At 44.1% G+C, this 22,084-nt stretch overlaps 2 protein-coding genes across 2 annotated transcripts; both read left to right on the top strand.

Moving 5' to 3' along the window:
* Positions 1–75: 75 nt before the first annotated feature.
* On the top strand, positions 76–4,482 carry LOC116504369 (volume-regulated anion channel subunit LRRC8E-like). The gene is made up of 2 exons (XM_032211350.1): positions 76–213; positions 2,236–4,482. The coding sequence occupies exons 1-2, from the start codon at positions 76–78 to the stop codon at positions 4,480–4,482; spliced, it is 2,385 nt and encodes a 794-aa protein (XP_032067241.1).
* An 11,929-nt stretch (positions 4,483–16,411) lies between these two features.
* On the top strand, positions 16,412–17,311 carry LOC116523941 (volume-regulated anion channel subunit LRRC8D-like). The gene has a single exon (XM_032239033.1). It carries the CDS (start codon positions 16,514–16,516, stop codon positions 17,309–17,311), a length of 798 nt encoding a protein of 265 aa, XP_032094924.1. The 5' UTR covers positions 16,412–16,513.
* Positions 17,312–22,084: the final 4,773 nt, after the last annotated feature.

Here is a 22,084-nt window from a genome sequence, read left to right on the forward strand (position 1 = left end):
AGCATTAATAAATACAAATAATAAATACAAATACAAATATTCTACCTTCTTGTCTTTTTTTTTATGGCAGGCAGTATGATTCCAGTGGCTGAATTCAAGCATTTCACAGACCAGCAGCCTGCTTTCAAAGTTCTCAAGCCTTGGTGGGATGTGTTAGCTGAGTACATCACCATAGTCATGCTGATGATAGGCGTTTTCGGCTGCACTCTGCAAGTGAGTGAGTATGGAAGTAGACTATACAATTCCAGAACAAGATCATGGAGTCGCTGATTGAAATTGCAGAACAGAATACTCATGACAGAAAAGGCTTTGGAAGTTGATTACATATACTGGGATGGGTTTATGTTTTGATCCTGAGAAAGGGTAAAACAATTTTCAGCCTAGGGAGATTAGAAATCATGTAGAAACATGTTGGGCAATCTTTTCTTCCCTAGTGACTTCTTATATTGCAACAGGATTAGAAGCCTACATGCATACGCATACACACTCTCATGAATTATTTACATATAACAAATGAGTCAAACATATCTAACTCCTCTCCCTTCCCCTCGTGATCGTGATCAAAACAAACAAGTAATTTAAAGAACAAATGAATGCAAAGTTCTCAGTCAAAATGTAAAAAAGCCAGGCTGAAATTATGGTTTTGGACACATTATGGAAAGACTTAATTCTCTTTGAGAAGTCTATACAATAATGGTGAGGAAGGCGAAAGAAAAGAGAAAAAGGACCACTGGCAGTAACAGGAATGGGCTCAGTTACAGTGGCATTTGGGTGCATTGTGGAGCTGGTCTAGCAATATGCTTAAGAGATAACACCAACTTAATGGCACACAATCAGTCAATACCTTACTGACAGATGTGTCACCTGTATGAAAATCAGAGATGGTGTTAAGTTGGATACACTGAACTCGGTGGTAAAATTCATTTTTTTTACTACCAGTTGTGTGGGTGTGGCTTGGTGGGCGTGGTGTGGCTTGGTGGGCGTGGCAGGGGAAGGCTACTGCAAAACCTCCATTCCCACCCCACTCTGGGGCCAGCCAGGGGTGGCATTTGCCATTTCTCTGAACTACTCAAAATTTCCACTACCGGTTCTCTGGATTTCACCCCTGACTGAACTAATTCAGCACTATAGAAAAGGTGAGAGCTGGTATAGTAAAAAGGCATATAGAAAAACAGCATATACTGGGTGATGCAACAGACACAATGAAGGGACTTTTGTATCCCTCTATTATATATATCTACTCAACTTGCTGTCAGCTGCGACTTCATTTAGTAATCAGGAAAGACACCACTCAACTCCGTTTGTTTGAAATCAAGTGTACTTTTACTAATTATAAACGAACAGTAGCAAAGCCAAGATGAATCTCGTTAATTAGGTGCGAAAGCGAATAATATCATGTATAATTCAATCCCCTCCCCTTGGCACCCCAATCCATAGTCCAATTATAATGCACCCAACTGTCAGGTGGGAGATAGCTTCAAAAGACATCACCAGGATGGAATGCTGGACAGTTAACCTTGGTGGGAAACTCCCTTCCTCCACATGCGCAGTAAGATGGTCAGGTCAGCATCTAGAATCTTCCTCTAGCACATCATGATTCCCCTCCCAAATACCATGCCCCCCCTCCCCGTTTCAATGGCAGCCGAAGCAGCAGCAAAGCAGAGGCTGACACTTGCATTCTACTAAAAAAGTCCATTGGAAAGACGCCCGCCTTAAAGGATTAAGGGACTTATTAAAATGTTTCTAGAATTCATCAAATCACAATTGGTTATTAAAACACTGCTGGCATAAAGTCACACATACAGGCCAAAGAGCTATGGATGCTCATTTGCTGCACAGGGAGTTCCAGTCCCAGATTACTGCAGGATTCATCCCATCCCAGGAGATTAAAAAAAAGAAAAAAAGAAAATCTGATAATACATTTTAGGCCTGTTTCGGCTATATGTCCAGAAGGATAGAATAATTACTGTGACAGTATTTCAGAGCAAATAACATTTGGAGAAATGCCCATCACTAAAGATCTAGACTAGCTTATTCACTGTTGCGCTATTTTTCTCTTTGTAGGATTTTTAAAAAAATATATTAAAAGGAAATTGTAGCGCTTGGACCTTGAAATGGTCAACTCTAATCAACTCCTCTGGGAATCTACCAGATCATTATTATGTGATGTAAACTGTTGTATCATATGGTTTCTGATATATCATGTTTCTTTTCCTCACTTATATGTTGTGGCAGGTGATACATGACAAGATTATCTGCCTTCCAAATCATGTTCCCAGTGGTACAGCTTTTACTGATTTAACTTGTGAAGATTTCACCAAGAAGACAATCAATAACTCTGAACCAATCAAGTCTTCTGTCCGTCAGGAAATGAGTGGATTACGGAACAACTTAGACCTCCAACAATACAGCTACATCAATCAGATGTGCTATGAGACAGCCCTTCATTGGTATGCTAAGTACTTTCCTTATCTTGTTGTTATCCATACACTGATGTTCATGGTGTGTACCTCTTTCTGGTTCAAATTTCCTGGTACCAGTTCAAAGATTGAACATTTTATCTCCATTATGAGCAAATGTTTTGACTCACCTTGGACTACTCGAACCATCTCAGAGGTTTCTGAGGAGGAGAATACAAGCTCAGGAAAGGTGAATCGGATCAGGAAAAGTAATGTTCCCAGTGAACTGATTGAACTTTCTCCTACAGGAGGCTCTGTTTCAGGAAAGAAAGTTGCAGAGTCCCCTTCCAGTAGCATGTTGGGCAAAAAGGAAGGTGAGGAAGCCAAGGCTTTGTTTGAAAAGGTGAAAAAATTCCGACTCCATGTCGAAAAAGGAGACATCCTTTACACAATGTACATCCGCCAAACTATTCTCAAAGTTTGCAAATTTCTAGTTATTATTGTCTACAATGCAGTCCTTGTTCACAATATTAAGTTCGTAGTGCCCTGTAGTGTTAAAATGGAGGACATGACAGGTTATGACCATTTCTGTTGCAATCATACCAAAGCCTGTCTCTTTTTTAAGCTGGCTATGTGCTACCTCTGTTTCCTTGGAGTGTATGGTCTGACCTGCCTCTATACACTTTATTGGCTCTTTCACCGGCCACTTAAAGAGTACTCATTTCGCGTTGCCCGTGAGGATACTGGCATCAAGGACATCCCTGATGTTAAAAATGATTTTGCTTTCATGCTCCATCTCATAGACCAGTATGACTCCCTTTACTCCAAGCGCTTTGCTATATTCCTCTCTGAGGACAGTGAGTTCAAACTTAAACAGCTCAACCTCAATCATGAGTGGACACATGATAAGTTGCAGCAGAAACTGCAGACGAACCCTAGTGGGCGCCTAGAACTCCATCTCTTCATGCTGCCTGGGTTGCCTGACACTACTTTTGAGATGATTGAATTGGAAGCTCTAAAACTGGAATTGCTCCAAGACGTCACTTTCCCGGTCTCAGTAACTCAACTGATCAATCTCCAAGAGCTAGTGCTGATCAACTGTCCTGCTAAGCTGTCCTTTACCTCCCTTAAGTTCTTCCGTGAACAGCTGAAGGTGATGATGGTCAATTTTGATGACATAAAAGATATACCTGTGTGGATCTATAACTTGAGAGCTTTGGAAGAGTTGTACATATCAGGATTTTTCAACCATGAGATGCGCCGGACAGGAACTCTAGAAAGCTTACGTGAGCTAAAGAACCTAAAGGTTTTGACACTGCACAGCAACATCTCAAAACTGCCACCCAGTGTGGCTGATCTGGCCACTCACCTGCAAAAACTCAGGATACATAATGATGGGACTAAGTTGGTAGCCCTTAACTATCTCAAGAAGCTCTTCTCGGTGCAGGAGCTAAAACTGATAAACTGTAACCTGGAACGGATCCCCCATGCTATCTTTAGCCTTGTAAACTTGCAAGAGTTGGACTTGAAGAATAATAGGTTGATTTCCATAGAGGAAGTCATTAGTTTCCAGCATTGCCGAAAGTTGATATGTCTCAAACTTTGGCACAACCAGATTGTCACCATCCCTGAACATATCCGCAAACTCAAGACCTTGGAGCAACTTGACCTCAGCCATAATCACATCGAAACTCTCCCTTCCCAACTCTTCATGTGCACCAGGCTACATTATTTGGATCTTTCCTACAATAAAATTCAGATCATCCCTTCTGGAATGGGAGTTTTACAAAGCCTTCAATATTTCTCTATTTCGCACAATTGCTTGGAGACATTGCCTAATGAAATTTACTTCTGCAAGAAACTCAAAATTCTCAAAGCAGAACACAACAAACTCCGGCGCATCTCAGAGCGCATAAGCTGGCTTCCTTTGCTGTCCAGGATAGAGCTGAAAGGGAACCAGCTTGAAGCCCTACCCTTGGAGATTGGTCAGTGCAAATTCCTCAAGCGTAGTGGTCTCGTGGTGGAGAGCAATCTTTATGAGACATTGCCTTTAGAAATAAGGGTAAAAATGGAGGACGAATGATGGATGTAAACAGTAGCAAGGACAGTGTAATTTCTCAAGTGCCAACTGTGTAGGCATAGAACCAGAATACGTAAGAGTCTGGCTCTATTCATCCCAGATGCTCTCCCAGTAAGTCCCAACCTTTTTTCCATGTCACCATGGAATGGATGTGATAAGTCTTAGTCTAGCAAATCTGTATCTCAGGATGAAATCAGGAAGGAGCTGACAGCATCAACCCTACAAAGAGGGGTGGAAATGGGAAGACCCAGCAAAAAGAAGTAGAAAGTGACATTTCGTTTTTGTTTCATTTTTGTTTTTCTGAAAAACACCAATTTTCAGAACAGTTAAGTAGAACAAATAATTTATAAGAAAAAGGACTGTATCAGACCAAATAATCATTGTATTTAATTTTTTGTGTCTATTTATGTACATATTTTTGAACTGCTCTGACACTTTGCTAGCTACTCTTCAAGTGGATTCATTTGTCTACTCTTAAGCTGCAGCTATTTGTTGCCATGTTTGGGAGACATTGCCTAATTTTATCAAAAGTGATTTTGGGTGATGCTGTGCCTATTTATTGCAATAGGTGAGAATTAGTTAGGGACTAGGAATCTTGCATAATTATCAAGATGACTTAGCTCTCTTTATTCTGTTCTTTGTTAGATTAAGAATTGTGTTCTGAAATGTTGAAGAGCCAAACCACAAAGCATTTGCTTTGATCAATAAGAATTCATCATGTAATGTAACTTCTAATTTTTCTATGTCAGTTAGCCTAAATCCTATCCAGCATTCTGCAAATGGGCGCATCTCTGCAGTGCAGTTTCTCTCATGGAGGTTGTCCATGTACTTAGCAGAGTGGAAGTAACTTCCATGCATAGCAAGTGCTGGGAAATATTGAGGTGATTCTCCTAATTTCTTCCTAAGTCTATTGGATGAGAAATATAGGAGATATGCAGTGTAAATCTTACATCTTATTAATGTGACTGTATACCCTTAGATGAATACCCATTGGAGGAGTCTTAAAGGATGACTCAACTTTCAATCCTACTATCTTCTGTCTATAGAATGGAAATCATAATTGTTGTCATGCACTCTTAAAGACTTTTGACAAAGACCTTCAAAAAAGAGTCTTGAACAAGCTGCTGCAGTCATGAGATTAAAAACAGGCTCTCTTAGTAATTAGTAAGTAATAAATCAGTAAGAGAACATGAAGTAGTAATATGTCCCATGCAGACAGAAAACTTACGTTGATATAAACTATCACTTCTTGAAATGCAGGGTTTTCAGGAATCTACAATTGAGGGTTTTTCTGTTGATTTATTTGAAGAAAGCGTTAGATTTCTGCCTTAGGTTCCTGTCCTGTTTGTACCTCTGACAAGTGCCTTGCTTCTAATCAGAGCAAATGGCATTCCATTGAGGTAGCATCAAGCAAATGCTTTGGTGGGAATATTAGGTTATAACTGGGAAGGCTTCAAAAGATTCTTAGATAAGAAACAATCTCGTTTTTCTAGATTGTGGATATCAGTGCCACTCATCTCCAATGGGATTTTCATTATTTTGTAATAATATGCTAAAACAGTGCTTAAACAGTTAAAGACAACAGTGCAAATGGAGAAACATGTATAAAGAGATTTCAAAAGTAACTGTAAAAGATCTGTGAAGACCCAATCATTATTATTTATCTTCATTTAGTATGAATGGTCAACATTTACCAGTAATTTAACTGGTTAGTTGATTGATATGGCAATTTATTTAATGGTAAACCACTAGCATTCTATACATGGTGTATCAGGTTCACCTCCAGTTGAAAGAATGAATAGCTGGTGATAGAAGCGATTTGGTATAAAGGTCTAATTCATGAGGGACTCTAAGCCTAATGTATTTTTAGATTTGACACCAGCCCTAAGTACCAACATTATATGTATGTATGTATGTATGTATGTATGTATGTATGCATGTATGCATGTATGCATGTATGTATATACAGTATGTATGTATGTATGTACAATATGTATGTATATACAGTATGTATGTATATACAGTATGCATGTATGTATATACAGTATGTATGTATGTATGTATGTATGTATGTATGCATGTATGTATGTATGCTGTTTGCAATTACAACCAGTGTCAAGAGTTATATTTTTGTCAATAAAATAGAGTCAAGAGCCATTTAGAAACAGTCTCTTACATCTTGTTGCCACCTAGTGGTTGATGTTAATTAAGGAACGCCAGGGGGGAAAAAACCTAATTTCCTTCCTTTATCTAAGATAAAATGTGAAGGTTCACAATATCCTAACCATGTTTTTTTTTAAGGTAAGGCAGATAACTAATTAGTTAGACCTCACTGGAAAATATGCACAGATGAAGCTTTAATTCTGCATGTTACCAATTTGTTGTGAGCTATCTTTAGGAAAGGAACGCAGCATATTATATCTTGAAAACCCAGTCAAGAAACAGACTGCCTTTGTATGAGAAGTCAACCTTTCTGGAATTTTTTTCATAGCTTTCCAATGACAAGCAACCTCATCTATGTGCCAGGTGCATAGAGCTGTTTTTTTGAAGTGATTTGTTCTTGTATTGCAGAGTAAAACTGCAACCTTAAATGTACGCTAAGCAAATCAATAAATGAGGCTTTCACTTAACATGGTTGCAGGTCTGAAAGAATAGACAGATGTGGTAATATGGATTGTTAGGGCTAGAAAAGTTGAAAAAAATTCCAAAAAGTGAATAGCATGCAATTTCTGTATTGTTGCCAAGAAAGGTCCATACATGTGTCCCTGAAGTCATCAGTAATTGAGCTTTATTGTAAGAAATCGTTATCTTTTAAGATAGCTGTCAATCAGCACATCAACACATTGGAACAGAAATTGAAGGCCTCACTTAGCAGAATGAACAGAGACTTTTAGGCTGTTTTACTCTAGTTTTACTCTATTACAAAACAAGGAAAATGTGCACATTTACATGAACAAAATCTCCCTCGTCTTAAGAATATTAAAACAGAGTCCAAAATATCTGAAATAAATTCATTTAAGCATGCTGTTCATTTGAGCGCTGGTGGCAGAATGAGATGGAGTTATGATTGTGATGGTAGCCTAGATGGAAATTCTAGCCACTCATTTTCAAATGAACCTAAATTGAGAGGGGAGAGCCTCTTTGCTGTCATCTAGTGGACATCAGGAGTACTAGCAAGACAACCCTAACTCAAACCCAACCTGTTTTCCTGGAATTATGCTATAGGTATCATCTACAGCCACACAATGTTAGGAGTGGACGCATCTATTTTGGAGAAATTGCATAATTGCTAAATGGGAGTTTGTAAACAAAGACTACCTGTGTGTGTAACTTTTTGTGCTTTCCTCCCCAACATTTTTTTGGCTTTGAAGCCAAAATGTTACTGAGTCCTAGTGTTAAATAATTTAGATTATGGTAGGTATGTGGTAAGCCTTCAGAAAGCCTAAAAATGTAAAGTACATTTATCTCATCTTTTTAGGACAAAGTGAAATTAAGGCCAGCAGAAAAAGTTGGGAGCTAGTCCCTATACACCCCACTTAGCTACAAGCCTGGGAGTAAAATATTTGAGCTGTGGATGCCCATGGTTTTTTAAGAGCATGTCATAGGCTTTGTCATAAAACGGCCTCCTTGGGAAGGTGTTGTCTGCAAAAGATGCCAGAACTAGCCATAAAACATGCACCAAGAGACAAGGTGATGAAATAGTTCCCCAAATCTTTATTCCCTCTAATGATTTCTATTATTCCACTTTATCTTTTGAGTGATGGTTTTTCCTAATTAGTGGGGCACATTTCTAAACAAAAGCACAGGGCTCTAATCACACATAACTTTAAAACTGGCTAGGAGGCAAATGCTTTATAGACAGCCTTCTGTGCTGCACAACTCAAAAGAGTAGAGAAAGGACGTTGGTCTTACCTGAACGTCTATTTTCAGAAGGGGGAGGGAATGGTCACACGTGGGTTGTTGTCAAAGCCTGATTGGTCCAAGACTGAGAGAAAACGCTTAAATACTGGTGCCTTCCATTCCTATCCCAGTTTCCTCGAAGGCGAACGGTAGAACTGAAAAGACAAAAAACAACACACAACAAAACCCCCGGGAACCACCCGGGCCCTCCCCTTGGCCCCGACGGAAAGGTCTCAGGGCGGGTTGTGACCATTCCCTCCCCCTTCTGAAAATAGACGTTCAGGTAAGACCAACGTCCTTTTTCCAGAAGAGGGGGAGGGAATGGTCACACGTGGGACATACCCAAGCTACCGTCCCAGGGAGGGAGAACGAGAATCACCAGGGCCCAAGGGGAGCCTCAACCGCCACCCCCAGAGGGTCCTGCCACCAAGGACACACTCGCATCTGCAAAGCTCCCAGACCATAGCGCCGGAGGAAGAAGCCGGGGAAACCAGAGGCCGCGCGACAGACGGCCTCAACTGGCCCCCCCCCGCGGCCCCCGAGGCCACGCTCGTGTCGCTCCTAATAGGCTGGGCCGTGAACTCTGACGGGACTGGCCCGTCGACCCGAAACCCCGAGGGCTTCCGCAATGGCCCGGCACAGCCAACGTCAACGGTGGCTGAAGACACGCTCGAACCCAGCGACCCCCGGCTGGAGGATCCGTCCACAAGGGCTCGACCTACGGACCCCTCCGTCCGCTGGCGATGGAGCCGCAGGGCGCGGTGCGCGCCCAACCAATGCCAGAGCTTAGCGAAGGAAGTGGCCACCTACGGGAAGAAGGCACGAGCAAGGCGAAGCCTCGCCCCGCCCCTTAGAGGCGACGGGAACGACCTCAGAGCAGGGTGCCCAACTCCACGTACCCGGGCGGAGACAACCGCCACAAGGGAGCCAGCCGACGAGCATACCGAAGATTCGAAGAAGCCCCCCCTGATCACAAGGGGGAAGAACACACGGGGAACCCGTGGACCGAGGGAAACCCAGAAGCCGCCCCCTACCGAGAAGCTCGATCAGGGGGACCTGAGAGAGGGAGAATCCCCACCCCCTCCAGGGCTGAAAAAAATTCCGCCACCAGGCGGCACAATCTTGTGGGTTTCCGAAGTCAGGCCCCTCCTGCAGGAACTCCTGACGTTTGAGAGAAAGGTGCCCTGCCAGGCGAAGCCAGGGGAGGCCAGGCGGATAACACCGCCGGACGATACCCAGGTGGAACCGCAGCCGCGGTTCGTAAGGCCCCCAGGCATCCCTAGTCGAGAGTGACCCCGTTGGCTAGACCAGCCTCCAACAGCTGCCGGACAAGAGTCATGGGCCGGATGCGACCCCAGGGACCAGGCGAAGCAGGACCACCACCCCCCGCTGCCAGGCCAACCCTTCCCGCGGCGTCTCCGCGGAGGGCCACCGACAGCTGGACGAGGTCCGCAAACCAAGGCCCCTAGGTCCTAATGGCCCACCCCCACGATCAGGGTCCCCATGCCACCCCCCTCCGGGGAGACCTGGAACCAGGGGGACGGGAGGCCCCATACCGAGACCGCAGGCCACCTCCTTTCGAGGGCGCTTGCGCCCTCCACAGATCAGGATAGGAAATGGGAGAAACCCCAGGGAGGAATAGAACACGCGGCGAGCAAGGGAGTGTCGAACTGTCGACAGATCCGCCAAAAAAGAAGAACCGACGACTGAGGGAGTAGGCCCGCTCCCCTGGTCAGGGCCGCCCGATGCTGCCGAGCCGCCCGGAGACAGGAGAGCCCGGGGAGATTCTCGACTCTGGGGGCAACAGAGGCCCCACCGCCCAGACGTCCAGTCCCGAGCATTCCGGTCGAGGGCTGGAGAAGACCCCCCCCCTGACAGATGAGGGCCTGAGCGGTCCCCGTGCCAACGGGAGGTCACGCGATGCCCAGCTACGGGGCCCAAGGGAAGCGCAGAGCCCAGCGGGACAGCACTAGTGCCATTCCAGTGACGAAGGGAAAGCCCCGAAAGCGACCACCTGCCGAGAGCGAACCGGGAGCCCCCTAACCAGGACGAGGCTCCCCAGGAGAGTCCAAGGGTCCGGCGGGCGGGACTATCCCTGCTCAAGAAACATCTCGCCCGATCTGATAGAGGGAGGTTGAAACCGAACAACATCCCTAAGGCCCTACGCCAGCGGGCATAGGCCGAGGTGGAGCTCCTGGACAGACTCACCCCCTCCCCTGACATGGAGCCTATGACCGACACCAGGCAAGCGGAAAGGGAAGAGGTGGACGCCGGAGAAGCCAGCCGAGGAACAGGACGGGCTCCGAGCTCCTAGAACAGGCGCTAAATAACCGAAGACCTGAATAGGCTAGCCCGCCAAGGAATCAGAGCCCCCAGGATGGGGCGCGGACAGCCGCCCGGGCCGCCAGGCCTTAGTGAAATCCGGAGAACGGAGACCAGACCAAGGGAAAAGCCCCGGGGGGGGAACCCCAGGGACCCGCTATGACCGGCCAGAGCCGAGGAACGAAGATAAGCCCCCCGAAGAGCCACCAGGCCAGGGGCCTCCTGTCTGAAACCCCGAAGGACCGAAAGGGGGGAGAACGCTCTCCCTGCCTGTGCACTAGAGCGGTGCAGAAACGAGAGGGCCCGCTAAGCCTTCCGGCCACCCGTCCGAACCGCAGACAGATGCGAGAGGCGCTCCAGGCCCTGGTTATCCGGAGGAGTCATCTGCACTCCCTGAAGGCCGAAGAGAACGGATCAAGTAGGGAGGAACATAGCCCAACGATGGGCGCGGCCCAGACCTCCATGTCTAGAAGGGGCGGAGAACCATCTAATCCTCCGTACCACCATAGGCAAAACCAGGCCCCGGGAGAGCCTACCTGCGCACGGGTTAAGACCCTCGACTCACCACCACCCCCTGGACCCCCTGAGTGGGGGAGGGAGAGAGGGACCCCACTCTACCTGGAAGGAAGGGGAAACCTGCCTGGGAACCCCAGGGCAGGAAAACCAACCCTTAGGAGTGATTTGGGGGGAAAAAGGCCTGAGGCGGGACCAACCCCAGACCCTGGGATAAGGTCAAAGGCTCATACATGTAGATCTGATGCAAGTCCCCAGAAATGTGCACGGCCCTCTGTTGGGCCCCACAGAACAACAGTTCCCAAATGGCTAACCTCTGAAGGAGGAAGGCAGAGCCAACCCAGAGTAGGCCCGGGTAGAATCCCCGGGCACCAGTAGCAAAAGGAAGACTAATATTGCAAGCCCTTAAGTTCTCATCTGCTAGTCATCCCTTACTGGCATTGAATTAAGCACAGTTGTGAAGTGCGTTTGTACATATATGTATGTATATATATATATATATATGTTTGTATTTGAGCTGATAAACAAATAAGGGAGACTCGTATAGTCTATTACAATCCATTTAGCTCTCATCAGCTAGCCTTATAATAAAGGGAGACTAGTATAGGTCTATTTCAAACTATTTAGACCTTATGTTAATTGCAATGTGAAACCTCCGAGCCACAATACTGTTCCTGCACAATGCCGCCCCTGACCTTCTCCCACGAGAAGGACTTCAGGGCAGAGGAAGACATGGGGGGGGGGGAACACCCTCCCCCTCCCCCTGCAAGGGCTTTCTCACCTGCCGCCAGGTCTGCCACCTGGCCCTGGGGAAACTCCAAGCCCCCCCTCCATTTCCCCACTTACGCGTCCAGCCGGAAGGAATGGAGGATTCCAAGCCACTGTAGGCCCCACCGGGACCTGGGCCTGCTTTCTCTGCTGCCTGCCATGCCAAGGAAGAGACCGCACCAGCCAATGGACCTGGGTCGAGGCCCGGTCCTCGCACACGTGGCGACCGAGCCAACATGGCCGCCGGAACTTTCATTTTCGATCTGCGGCTCCTATGGCCCATTGAAAGGCCGTGCTGAGGCAGGCAAGGACGGGGGAGGCCACGCGGCTCTCAGGCACGCTCCCCCTCCCCCAGGAATGCTCGTAGCAGTCCGAGCCGATTCTCTTGCCTCTCCTGGCTATTTAAAGGAGAAGGCAGCCTCTCCAGCAGCTGAAAGGAGATCTGGCACCCCCGCACCCGGGGACGGGCTGAGACTCTGGGCCTGCGGGGGGGAGGCAGCATGCCCCACTGGGCCCTCCCCCACCGCCCGGGGCAGTAAACTGTCCCTTGGGGCCGCAGCTGCTGAATTTAGTAATTTAGAAATCTTTTAAATGCCCAATTAAACCAAATAAGACCAAATTGAATAAGTAATCCTACCAGTAATTCTCAACAGTTCTTGGACCAGAAAAGACTGAGAGGAAACTGGGATAGGAATGGAAGGCACCAGTATTTAAGCGTTTTCTCTCAGTCTTGGACCAATCAGGCTTTGACAACAACCCACGTGTGACCATTCCCTCCCCCTCTTCTGGAAAATGTGCAAGCAAACCAAGATGGTTGTGGGTATTGCACATAAAAATCCACATTTTTTATGGATAGCCATCTAGTTTTTCCAGACAGATTACACAATATATAAAAATATATATTAAACAGAAGAGACACTCTTCCCATTTAAAGCTCCTTGGGCAATTTCTAGGTATTTTTAGTAGTCTACCAGATGGTTCCCCACTATCCTGTCAGAGCTGAAGAAGCTTCGTGGATGAGAAGTGAAATGTCTTCAAAAGAAAAAACAAAGTCCAGTTGCCTCCTGAAAAAGCACCTTTGGGCCAACCATGACTTGGATGACTGAAAATCTCTCCAGATCTCCCAGATCAAGCTAATTATTGCCTCTGCAGATGGCAACAGTGAGCTCTCTGACTTTAAGCAGACTCTAAGGCCCCTTAGATAATATTTAGTTGGGAAACCTGAAACTTCCAGAGCAAATGGCTAGAATCTAGAGACCAGCAACCAAGAACACTTTGTGGACGCTTTCTTCAAACCTAAGCACAATTCCGGTATGTTTCTACCCAAGATTGTCATGAGAATCAAAATATGGAAGAGCCACCAACGCTTCCTTAAATTTCTGAGTAGGAACCTGCTTAAAGCATCCAGGGAATGGGACACCATAGAGTCCTCCACACACACATGCACACCAGTGGTGGGATTAATTTTTTTTTACTACTGGTTCTATGTGCATGGCTTGGTGGGTGTGGCAGGGGAAGGTTACTGCAAAATCCCCATTTCCTCCTGATCAGCTGGGACTCGGGAGGCAGAGAATAGATGGGGACAGGGCCAATGAGAGCTAATATTTACCAGTTCACCGAACTACCCAAAATTTCCACTACCGGTTCTCCAAAACTGGTCAGAACCTGCTGAGTGCCACCTCTGACATGCACACCTATCATCCCTTTCACTGCCATACAGGGAGTCTTCGACTTACAAATGTTCGTTTAATGTTCGAAGTTACAACAGCACTGAAAAAAGTGACATGACCATGTTTCACACTTATGATTCGCACCCCTCCCCCCATGGTCACATGATTGATATTTGGATGCTTGACAGCTGACTCACATTTATGATGGTTGCAGGGTCCCGGAGTCACGTGATTCCCTTCTGCAACCTTCTGAAGTCAGTGGGGAAACCAGATTCACTTAACAACTGTGCTAGTAATTTAACAACCGCAGCAATTTGCTTAACAAATGCAGCAAAAAAAATTGTAAAATGGGACAAAGCTCAGTTAACAAATTTCTCATTTAACAACATAAAGTTTGGGCTCAATTGTGGCTGTAAGTTGAGGACTACCTGTATTCAACTTTAGTCCACCCCCCCACCCCCCCTTTGGCAATTGTCCTTATCTGCTGTGTTCCACTTTAATCTGCATTGTTAAAAACAAGTTTTCTTTGGCATGGTGAAATTTAAAAGTTTGGATTAAAGACTGTTTCCATCTCCTGGTGTGAGAGTTTGGCCTCTGTAATTTTAATAGTGGGACACCACTATTAAACTGTGTGTAGGTGTCAGCTGGCCTTATTCGGCGTTGCTGGAAGAATACACATTTTTTAAAAAAAATAAATTCTCTTAATCTGTGATTTAACACGTTTAGTGATTTTTGCAGTTTTTAAAATTTCTTTTTCTCCTTCGTGTTTTGCTGTTTGCATTTCAAGAGAGGGCAATCATGCTGAAAGCAAATGAGTCCTTCTGGCTAGGTCACACTAGCTTTGTTCTTACACCCCCCCCCTCCCCTTCCAGTCCTTTCCTCCCGCATTCAGCTGCCATGGAGATGAAATAAAGCCTCTTGTGCTGTGGAGGGTTGCCCTGAGAAATCATAGGCAATCACAAGATAAAGGACAGAAGATTTGGGAACGGGTATCCTCCTGGATAGGAAAAAAGGAAGAGAAGATTGTCTGCAGAAAGGACCGGCTTCCTGCAGGTGAGAAGCTAATGCTGGACAGAGGAAGCGAAAGAATAAGGGAGGGAAGGCAGATTCATGGGGCTTGTGGTCTGTAGTGGTTAATGTGGGCAAACAGATGGGCGGTATTTGTTTTGTCACATGGCACACTGAACTATAAATTAAAGTTTACAATCACATCAATCAGGCTGTATAACACTCTAAAACAAAAGACCAACTCAGCTAGTGAATGACATACTTTGTCTAAAAACTTTAATAGACTAGCAGCTGCCATTGGTCTTAAGGCAGTTTGTAAAACGTAACTGTAATAAAATGAGTTAAACTGTAAGAAACCTCACTTGAATTAATACTGCAAGGGTTCCCCCCCCCCCAAGGCTTACTTGGGAAAAACAGCACACAGGGTCATCCACTCAGGAGACCACCAATAGCGTTTTTATTTATTAAGATTTTACATTCAGTAAAAGATAATCATTTGAAATATATTTGATCTTTTGCTTCTCTGATAATATAGGTTGAATATTATACTGCAGATAGTTCTCAATTTACAATTAGCCATTTAACAGCCATTCAGAGTTACAGTAGCCTTGGAAAGGATGCTTTAGAGCCCATAAAGCACTTCTGGTTGTTGCAAAATCTCATGCTGCTCACCTTCCCCACGGTGACATGACAGTATTTCGGGTGCTTGGCAACCAGTTCACATTTATGACTGGTGGCAGTGTCTTGCAGTCCTGTGACTGATTTGAAATGTTTTTGCTGGTTTCCAGCAAAAAAAACCCCATTCATTTAAGAGAATGGGTTTGCCCTTACGACCATGTGATTTGTTCAGTGATTTGTGATTCAGAGTTATGATCACCTGATTCGCTTCATGGCTGCCATAAAATTAAGTCTGAGCATGTGGGTGCCTCAATTTACAATTATCACAACTTATGACTAAAATTATGATCCCAATTGTAGTCGTGAGTGGAGGATTACCTACACTTCTCTCTACAGTAGATGGGACAATGTATTTCAATTCAATTTTGTTGTAGCCTAATTTGCATTTCAACCATTTTTTCAGCATTGTGCACTTCTGCACAATATAATTAGCAAAAGTCAAAATACCTTAGTGGGCACAATGTGTAAACCCAGTCAGTGAGACTTACTTCCAAAGAGATAGATGGATGGATGACAGACAGACAGAGACAGACATATAGACAGACCCAGACATGCACATAAACTGAAGTTAGGACAACAAATGCTCTAAAATCTTCGCTTGTTTTAGTGCACGGGTGTCAAACTTGTGGTGTCATGTTGCTGTCATGTGATGTTTTGCAACGTTTTCCCTCTTCATGGAGCTGGGGTGGGCATGGCCTGCGCATGACGCATCTGACCCACAGGTCCGGCACCCGTCTTAGTGCAAAAGCCAAACAAATTACTCATATTCCTATTAATTGTTTTTTCTAGTGATGTTTACCCTGTTAGAAGTCACTTTCTTCAATGACAGCCTTGCCCAGTTCCAGTCTTTAAAGCCTTGGTGGGATGTTCTGATGGACTATTTGGTACTAGCAATGCTGATGATTTCTCTTCTCTCAGGGACTCTATTAATCTCTGTTGATAAAATGACTTGCCTTCCTCTGAATAATAAGCTAAATGAGACTTCAGCAGTTGTATCCAAGCTTCGAGATGTGGATCAAATCATCAGTGAAGAGCTTCCTGTGGCAAACAGTCATCGCTCAATCAAGCTGGACTACCAACAGTATCTATACATCAGCTATATCTGTTATCAGAAAGTTCTGCCCTGGTTTTTGAAGTATTTCCCTTACTTTGCACTTGTCAATTCACTGTTCTTAATGGCAAGCAACAACTTCTGGTTCCGATATCCTAAGACTTCATCAAAGATTGAACACTTTTTGTCCATTCTGATAAAATGTTTTGAGTCACCTTGGACCATCAAGGCTCTCTCTGAAATAGGTTGCCAGAACTTCCTAGGCACGCGCACAAATAATGTTAAGATGGGGTATCTAGGACAATTCAAGTCTCCTTCCCCTTCTCCCATCCTAGATTCAAAAGATCGGGAACTTGGCCAGGCCCTTTTTGAGAAGATCCGTAGATTCAGGGCACACACTGAAGGTGGCAGGATGATTTATAGAATCTATTTGGGACAAACCATCTTCAAAACTGCAAAGGTTCTAACTGTGCTAGGTTATACCTTCAACTGTGTAGGATCCATTTCCTTCAAGCATCTTTGCCTGGCCGATGTACAAAACGTCATTGGCTACTCTTCATTCATCTGTACCCATAGCCTGGCTTTCATTCTGCAGAAATTGATAGCTACTTATATTTTTTTAGTATTCCTGTATGGAATTGTGGGGGTTTATTCATTCCTATGGCTTTTGTGGCAACCACTGCAGAAATATTCTTTTAAGCAAGCACATGAAGACTGTCGTGTCTTTGATATCCCAGATGGACAGAATGATTTTGCTTTTTTGCTACACATGGCTGACCAGTGTAATCAACTCTATTCATGGCGGCTTGCTAATTTCTTGTCAGCCATGCACAAGAATGACATGCTGGATGCAGTCTCCAGTGGTAAATTGGGAACAAAAGATAAGGCTGGTTCCCAGTATCCTCCCCTATCATCAAAATAAAACAGATATTCTTGTATGTAAGTGAATAAGCATTCTATTTTACTCCTTGCTAAACGTTACGCCTTACAAGAAGAGAAAGTTATTTTGGAAGCAAGTCATATGATAATATACCTAGAACGAAACATTTATCCCAAGAGAAAATAAGTTTAGGAATTGGTAAGTAGATAAATCACCAGGTCATACGTTGACTATAGTGGGCTTCGAGTATAAAATAAAAGACCTGGTCTGACAGTGGTTAACTTATGGCCAAGTCCCTCAGCTTAAAAAAAAAAAGATATCAGTGCTTCTTATTTTACAAACAAAAAAGGGAGCATCCTCCATAAATTGAGAACAGGAAATGGAAGAGGAGGAAGTAGAGGAATGCCAATCCTGCTCTTCCATAGGCAATAAGTGAAGAGAAACACACTGAACAAAATTCAGGCTAAATCATTGCAACCAATACTGTTATGGAAACTGGATGGACTACAACAAAAGGGTCAATTTCTCTGACTAAAAAACCAACATTGGAAAAGCATTTTCCCCCTTTCCTTTTAAGCATTCGAGATTTGTCAGTAAAATGAAGAACAAGTGATAAATATATATCAGAGGAATTTAAATGAATAACTCTTACCATGGGATCTGGTTTTATTTTTAATTACTAACATGATTACTATGAGAGATTATGGGAAGTGGGAAAGTCATGGAAGCAACATTGGATATAAAGCATCAAAAGATAAGAAAGAATTTGGTAATAAACAACAGCTAAGCCCAGACTGCAAAAGGCCTAGGAAGAAGAAATTGATGGTTCAAAGACACATAAATCTTAACTAATGCAAGAAGACTGGGAATTTGCTGCTATTTCCAAGATTCTCCAATTTACCTTCAGTCCTAACATTAAACACACTTTACAGAAGTCTATGTAATTCTTGCTTCGTTGTCTGTTCCTTGCTGGGAAGAGCTACATATCACCTGCTGAAAAGACACTAATAAAGGTTTGTTAGAAACTATGTGTTTCTACGTATGTGTTTGTTTCACCCCAATGTTTTTTGAGAGAGAATCAATATATACCAAAAGTAGGAAATTTGTGTTACTCACAATATTTTCCATTGGGGGGGGGGGGCAGAGGATCAGCTATCCTTGGCCTGATCCTAAGTAATAAAAAAGCTTTGTTGAGGAAGTAAAAGTAGCAAGAAAGATAATCACATAATTGCGAGAATTCTTAATGTTAAGGGTAACCAAAAAACGAGTTTACGGTAGTCAAGATACATCTTGGACTTTAAAAGGATTGATTTTAATACTGTAGATCAATATTCAATGGGATGTCATGGTAGGGGGACAACAGATGCAATGCTATTATAAAAAATGAGATTCATCCTACTCAAAAGACAAAAAGAATGGAGGATAGCTGCAGAAGCTAAGATGACGCTAGCTACAAAAAGTTTAGTGGAAACTGAGCAGGACACGGAGGAGGGGGAGGGCTGCCAGTTGCTAATGGTAATAGCTCAAACCTCATCACCCAGAGGAGATGGATTTTCTTTTTCCTTCACCTTCCCTGGATGTATTTGAGCAGAACACAAAGAAGCAGCAATCTCAGAGCACTGTGAGGCCCACAACCCTGAAGTATTTTTGTGCGTTGATAGAGAAGTATCTTGTCAGTCAAAAATGGAAGGGAGGGGAAAAAAGGATCATGGTGTGCCATTTTACCTACATTTATTCAATTAAAAAGAGTTCCTGCAAAGCTGCAACTTTTTTGTCATTTCTCTTTGGCTACTTAGGCTCTAGGGACAGTGCTGGTTGAGGCTGCCATGAATGTTGGCGCTGGCATGGGGTTGTGGCTCTTATGTGCAGAGTAGTTGGGAGTAGTGCAGTCACTGGCTCAATGGAGGAGCCCTGTTGAAAGATGTGGCATTCCACGGAGCCCTCACTCCTACCTTAGCCCCAGGTCATTGCCCTCAAACCTGACCCCCTTTGTGGGGCTTTCCTTCCAATGCAGTCAATATCTGGGCAAGGCTTTGCCAGTGGAGTCACACTCTGGGCATCTGCTCTCCTTCTGCCACCATTCCAGCAGCTCTTTCCTGTTAGTTTTAGAAACAGAAATATGGCTCCCTGTCTGGTCTGAGATCAGTATGTATATTCTCTGTTTAATTGTCCCAAAGGCGCTTTTTCAAGAGGCAATTGGGCTTTCTTTATTTTTCCTTGATGAGGTTTTGCTTCTCATCCAAGAAGCTTCTTCAGTTCTGGCAGTTCTGTTTAATTATTGCAAAGTTATATAAAGGAGAATATCTTCTTTGAGTTTGTTGTTTACTTTCAGATGTATCATTGCCAGGACTAGGTGACATCATCAGTATATTATATTATTAAGATCATAGTTGAAGCCATTTGAAATCAGAAGCCATACGCCAGGAATAGGAAAGCCCATGGGCAGCTTATGGTTTTGGCTCTACTTTGCACCCTCTCCTGAATACCTTCTGATGAGCTAATTGCAGTCCCCCACAGTAAATACTGAGTTGAAGGCACTCCTCAGTCCCCCAGCTATAGCAGTTAGACTTATATACCGCTTCATAGGGCTTTCAGCCCTCTCTAAGCGGTTTACAGAATCAGCATATCGCCCCCACAGTCTGGGTCCTCATTTCACCCACCTCGGAAGGATGGAAGGCTGAGTCAACCTTGAGCCGGTGAGATTAGAACCGCTGAACTGCAGATAACAGTCAGCTGAAGTGGCCTGCAGTACTGCACCCTAACCACTGCGCCACCTCGGCTCTTTTAGCTGGCAGGTGACTGAATCTAAATACTGCTCACAATTAAGCAATATTTCTTTAGTCTGCATTACTGTAAAGTGGTCCTTTTCCAGTTCTTGTATTGTTATGGTCTTTTCCAGTCTCCTGATTGTTAGAAGTTATGAATTTAAGTCCTAAGATGGCACAATCCAAATTTCATTACAGTAAATCTGTGGCCCTATTTGCTGCATTATAACTGTTTCCATGCATTTCCACTTTAGACTTCTCCTTAAGGCCAGATGATGGTACTGGCTATTCATGAGAAAACATGCACCTTTTGCAGTTCCTGTAAATGGTACAAGTGGTGGAGAAAATATGTTCACATAGGCCAGTAGTTCTGGTAGGCTTGAAGCAATTTGCTCCAGTCCTTTGTTGTTTCAAACAAGGCGTTCCTTTCCATCATAGCCATCTAAAGAATTGGAAGAAAGGTGCTTCAGGATTTCCAGACCCAGAATGGAATCTGGAAATCAAGAAATTCTCCAAGCAGGAGAATGTAGCAAATATATAAAGTGATGTCGGATGCCCTAATTTGGTGCCACTTGCACTGCATGTAATGGGGTATTCTCCAAAGAGAAATCTAGCTCCCTTACGCAGCCTATATTTCCAATTGCTGCCTGTTTACAGTGGACCTGCAAATTGTTAATGAATTAAAGGAGACAGAATAGTATCCTGTAGAATCATAGAATATAAAAGTTGATAGAGACCATTAAGATAATTTAATCCAATCTCCTGCTCAGTGCAAGAATCTACCACTATACCTTCCCCTGGTAGTCGTCCAGTTACATACTAAAACAAAATTGATTCTCCTAAAAGTCACATGGGTATCCTTAAGTAAACTTCCAGGGCTGTTGAATGAACATTAGTATTCAAGGTGAATCTTTGGTGTGATCGTTCTTGCCAATTTAAGAGTAACATTTCTTCCAAACTACTTTCTTCCAGATTTAGTATACTATGGTTTCCATAAATTATGCTTTCCCAAACATCCAGCTATCATCACTTGAAACTTTTTTGTGTGCCTGCCATCTCTAATTTTTAAATAAAAAAGATGTAGGAAGTTCTGGCTATTTTGCAGAAGTCTCTGGCTAGAACACGCGGACGACTTCACCGAAAGCAGCACCCCAAGCCAACTATGGTCAGGGATCATTACATATTAATGTCTCTTACAGCTCTATAATGCAACTCGGGGATGGTTTTCATTAGCAGATTAAGAGTACATAAATCAGTTCAATTCCTGTTTGGAATGATGGATGCATAGTTACACTAAGCTCTTTGATTTATCCCTTCCTTTTGCCTATACGCTCAGAAATAGTGACCATTCTGACTTATTTTTTAGCGCTAAAGGGATCAATTGGGAGATGATTTTCTTGGGCAAAATTGCTAATCCAACGCGCAAAATCTTTAAATAGGCAATACAGGATCTTAAGGTGTTAAGAGCGATATATGACACACAAATGATGCATTTTGGTTTTTCTTTGAATTTAATTTAAATATATTTATAATCATTCTCTATTCGTGTGTTTTAATAACCTTCCCTGTCATATTAACTTTAAGACCTGGACATCTGTGTTAAACCATGGTTCACTCATCCACAACAAGCCCCATAATTACAGGAAACCCCATTAACTAGATGAACTTGATACGTGAGCCACAACATACAAGTGGATAAGCGAGTCACAATTTGGCTTAGTCGAATATGAAAACGCAGCTTTGAAGCCTCGGATGGCCGCGATAAGAATCCTGAAGACAGATGGGCGGTTCGATCAAGCTCTCGGCAGGATCGCTTGGCAAAAGTTCACCGAGATCAGCAAGGGGCGCCACCCGCCAGACGCTGTCAAGACTCCCGTGGGTGCCGGGACAGGCACAGGGAAAGGGAAGCCGGTTTCAGCCTGCGCATGCGCGCGAGTCCTTCCTGCGAGGCAAAACAAGCGCAGGGCAAACCGGGGCCGGAGGAGGAAGGAGGAGGAGGTTGGAGTTACGGTGGCCTGGTTGGTTCGCACCGCGGCTGCGCGTTGCGGTG

This window comes from Thamnophis elegans, chromosome 2, assembly GCF_009769535.1.
Source record: "Thamnophis elegans isolate rThaEle1 chromosome 2, rThaEle1.pri, whole genome shotgun sequence".
In the NCBI taxonomy this organism is placed as follows: Eukaryota; Metazoa; Chordata; class Lepidosauria; order Squamata; family Colubridae; genus Thamnophis; species Thamnophis elegans.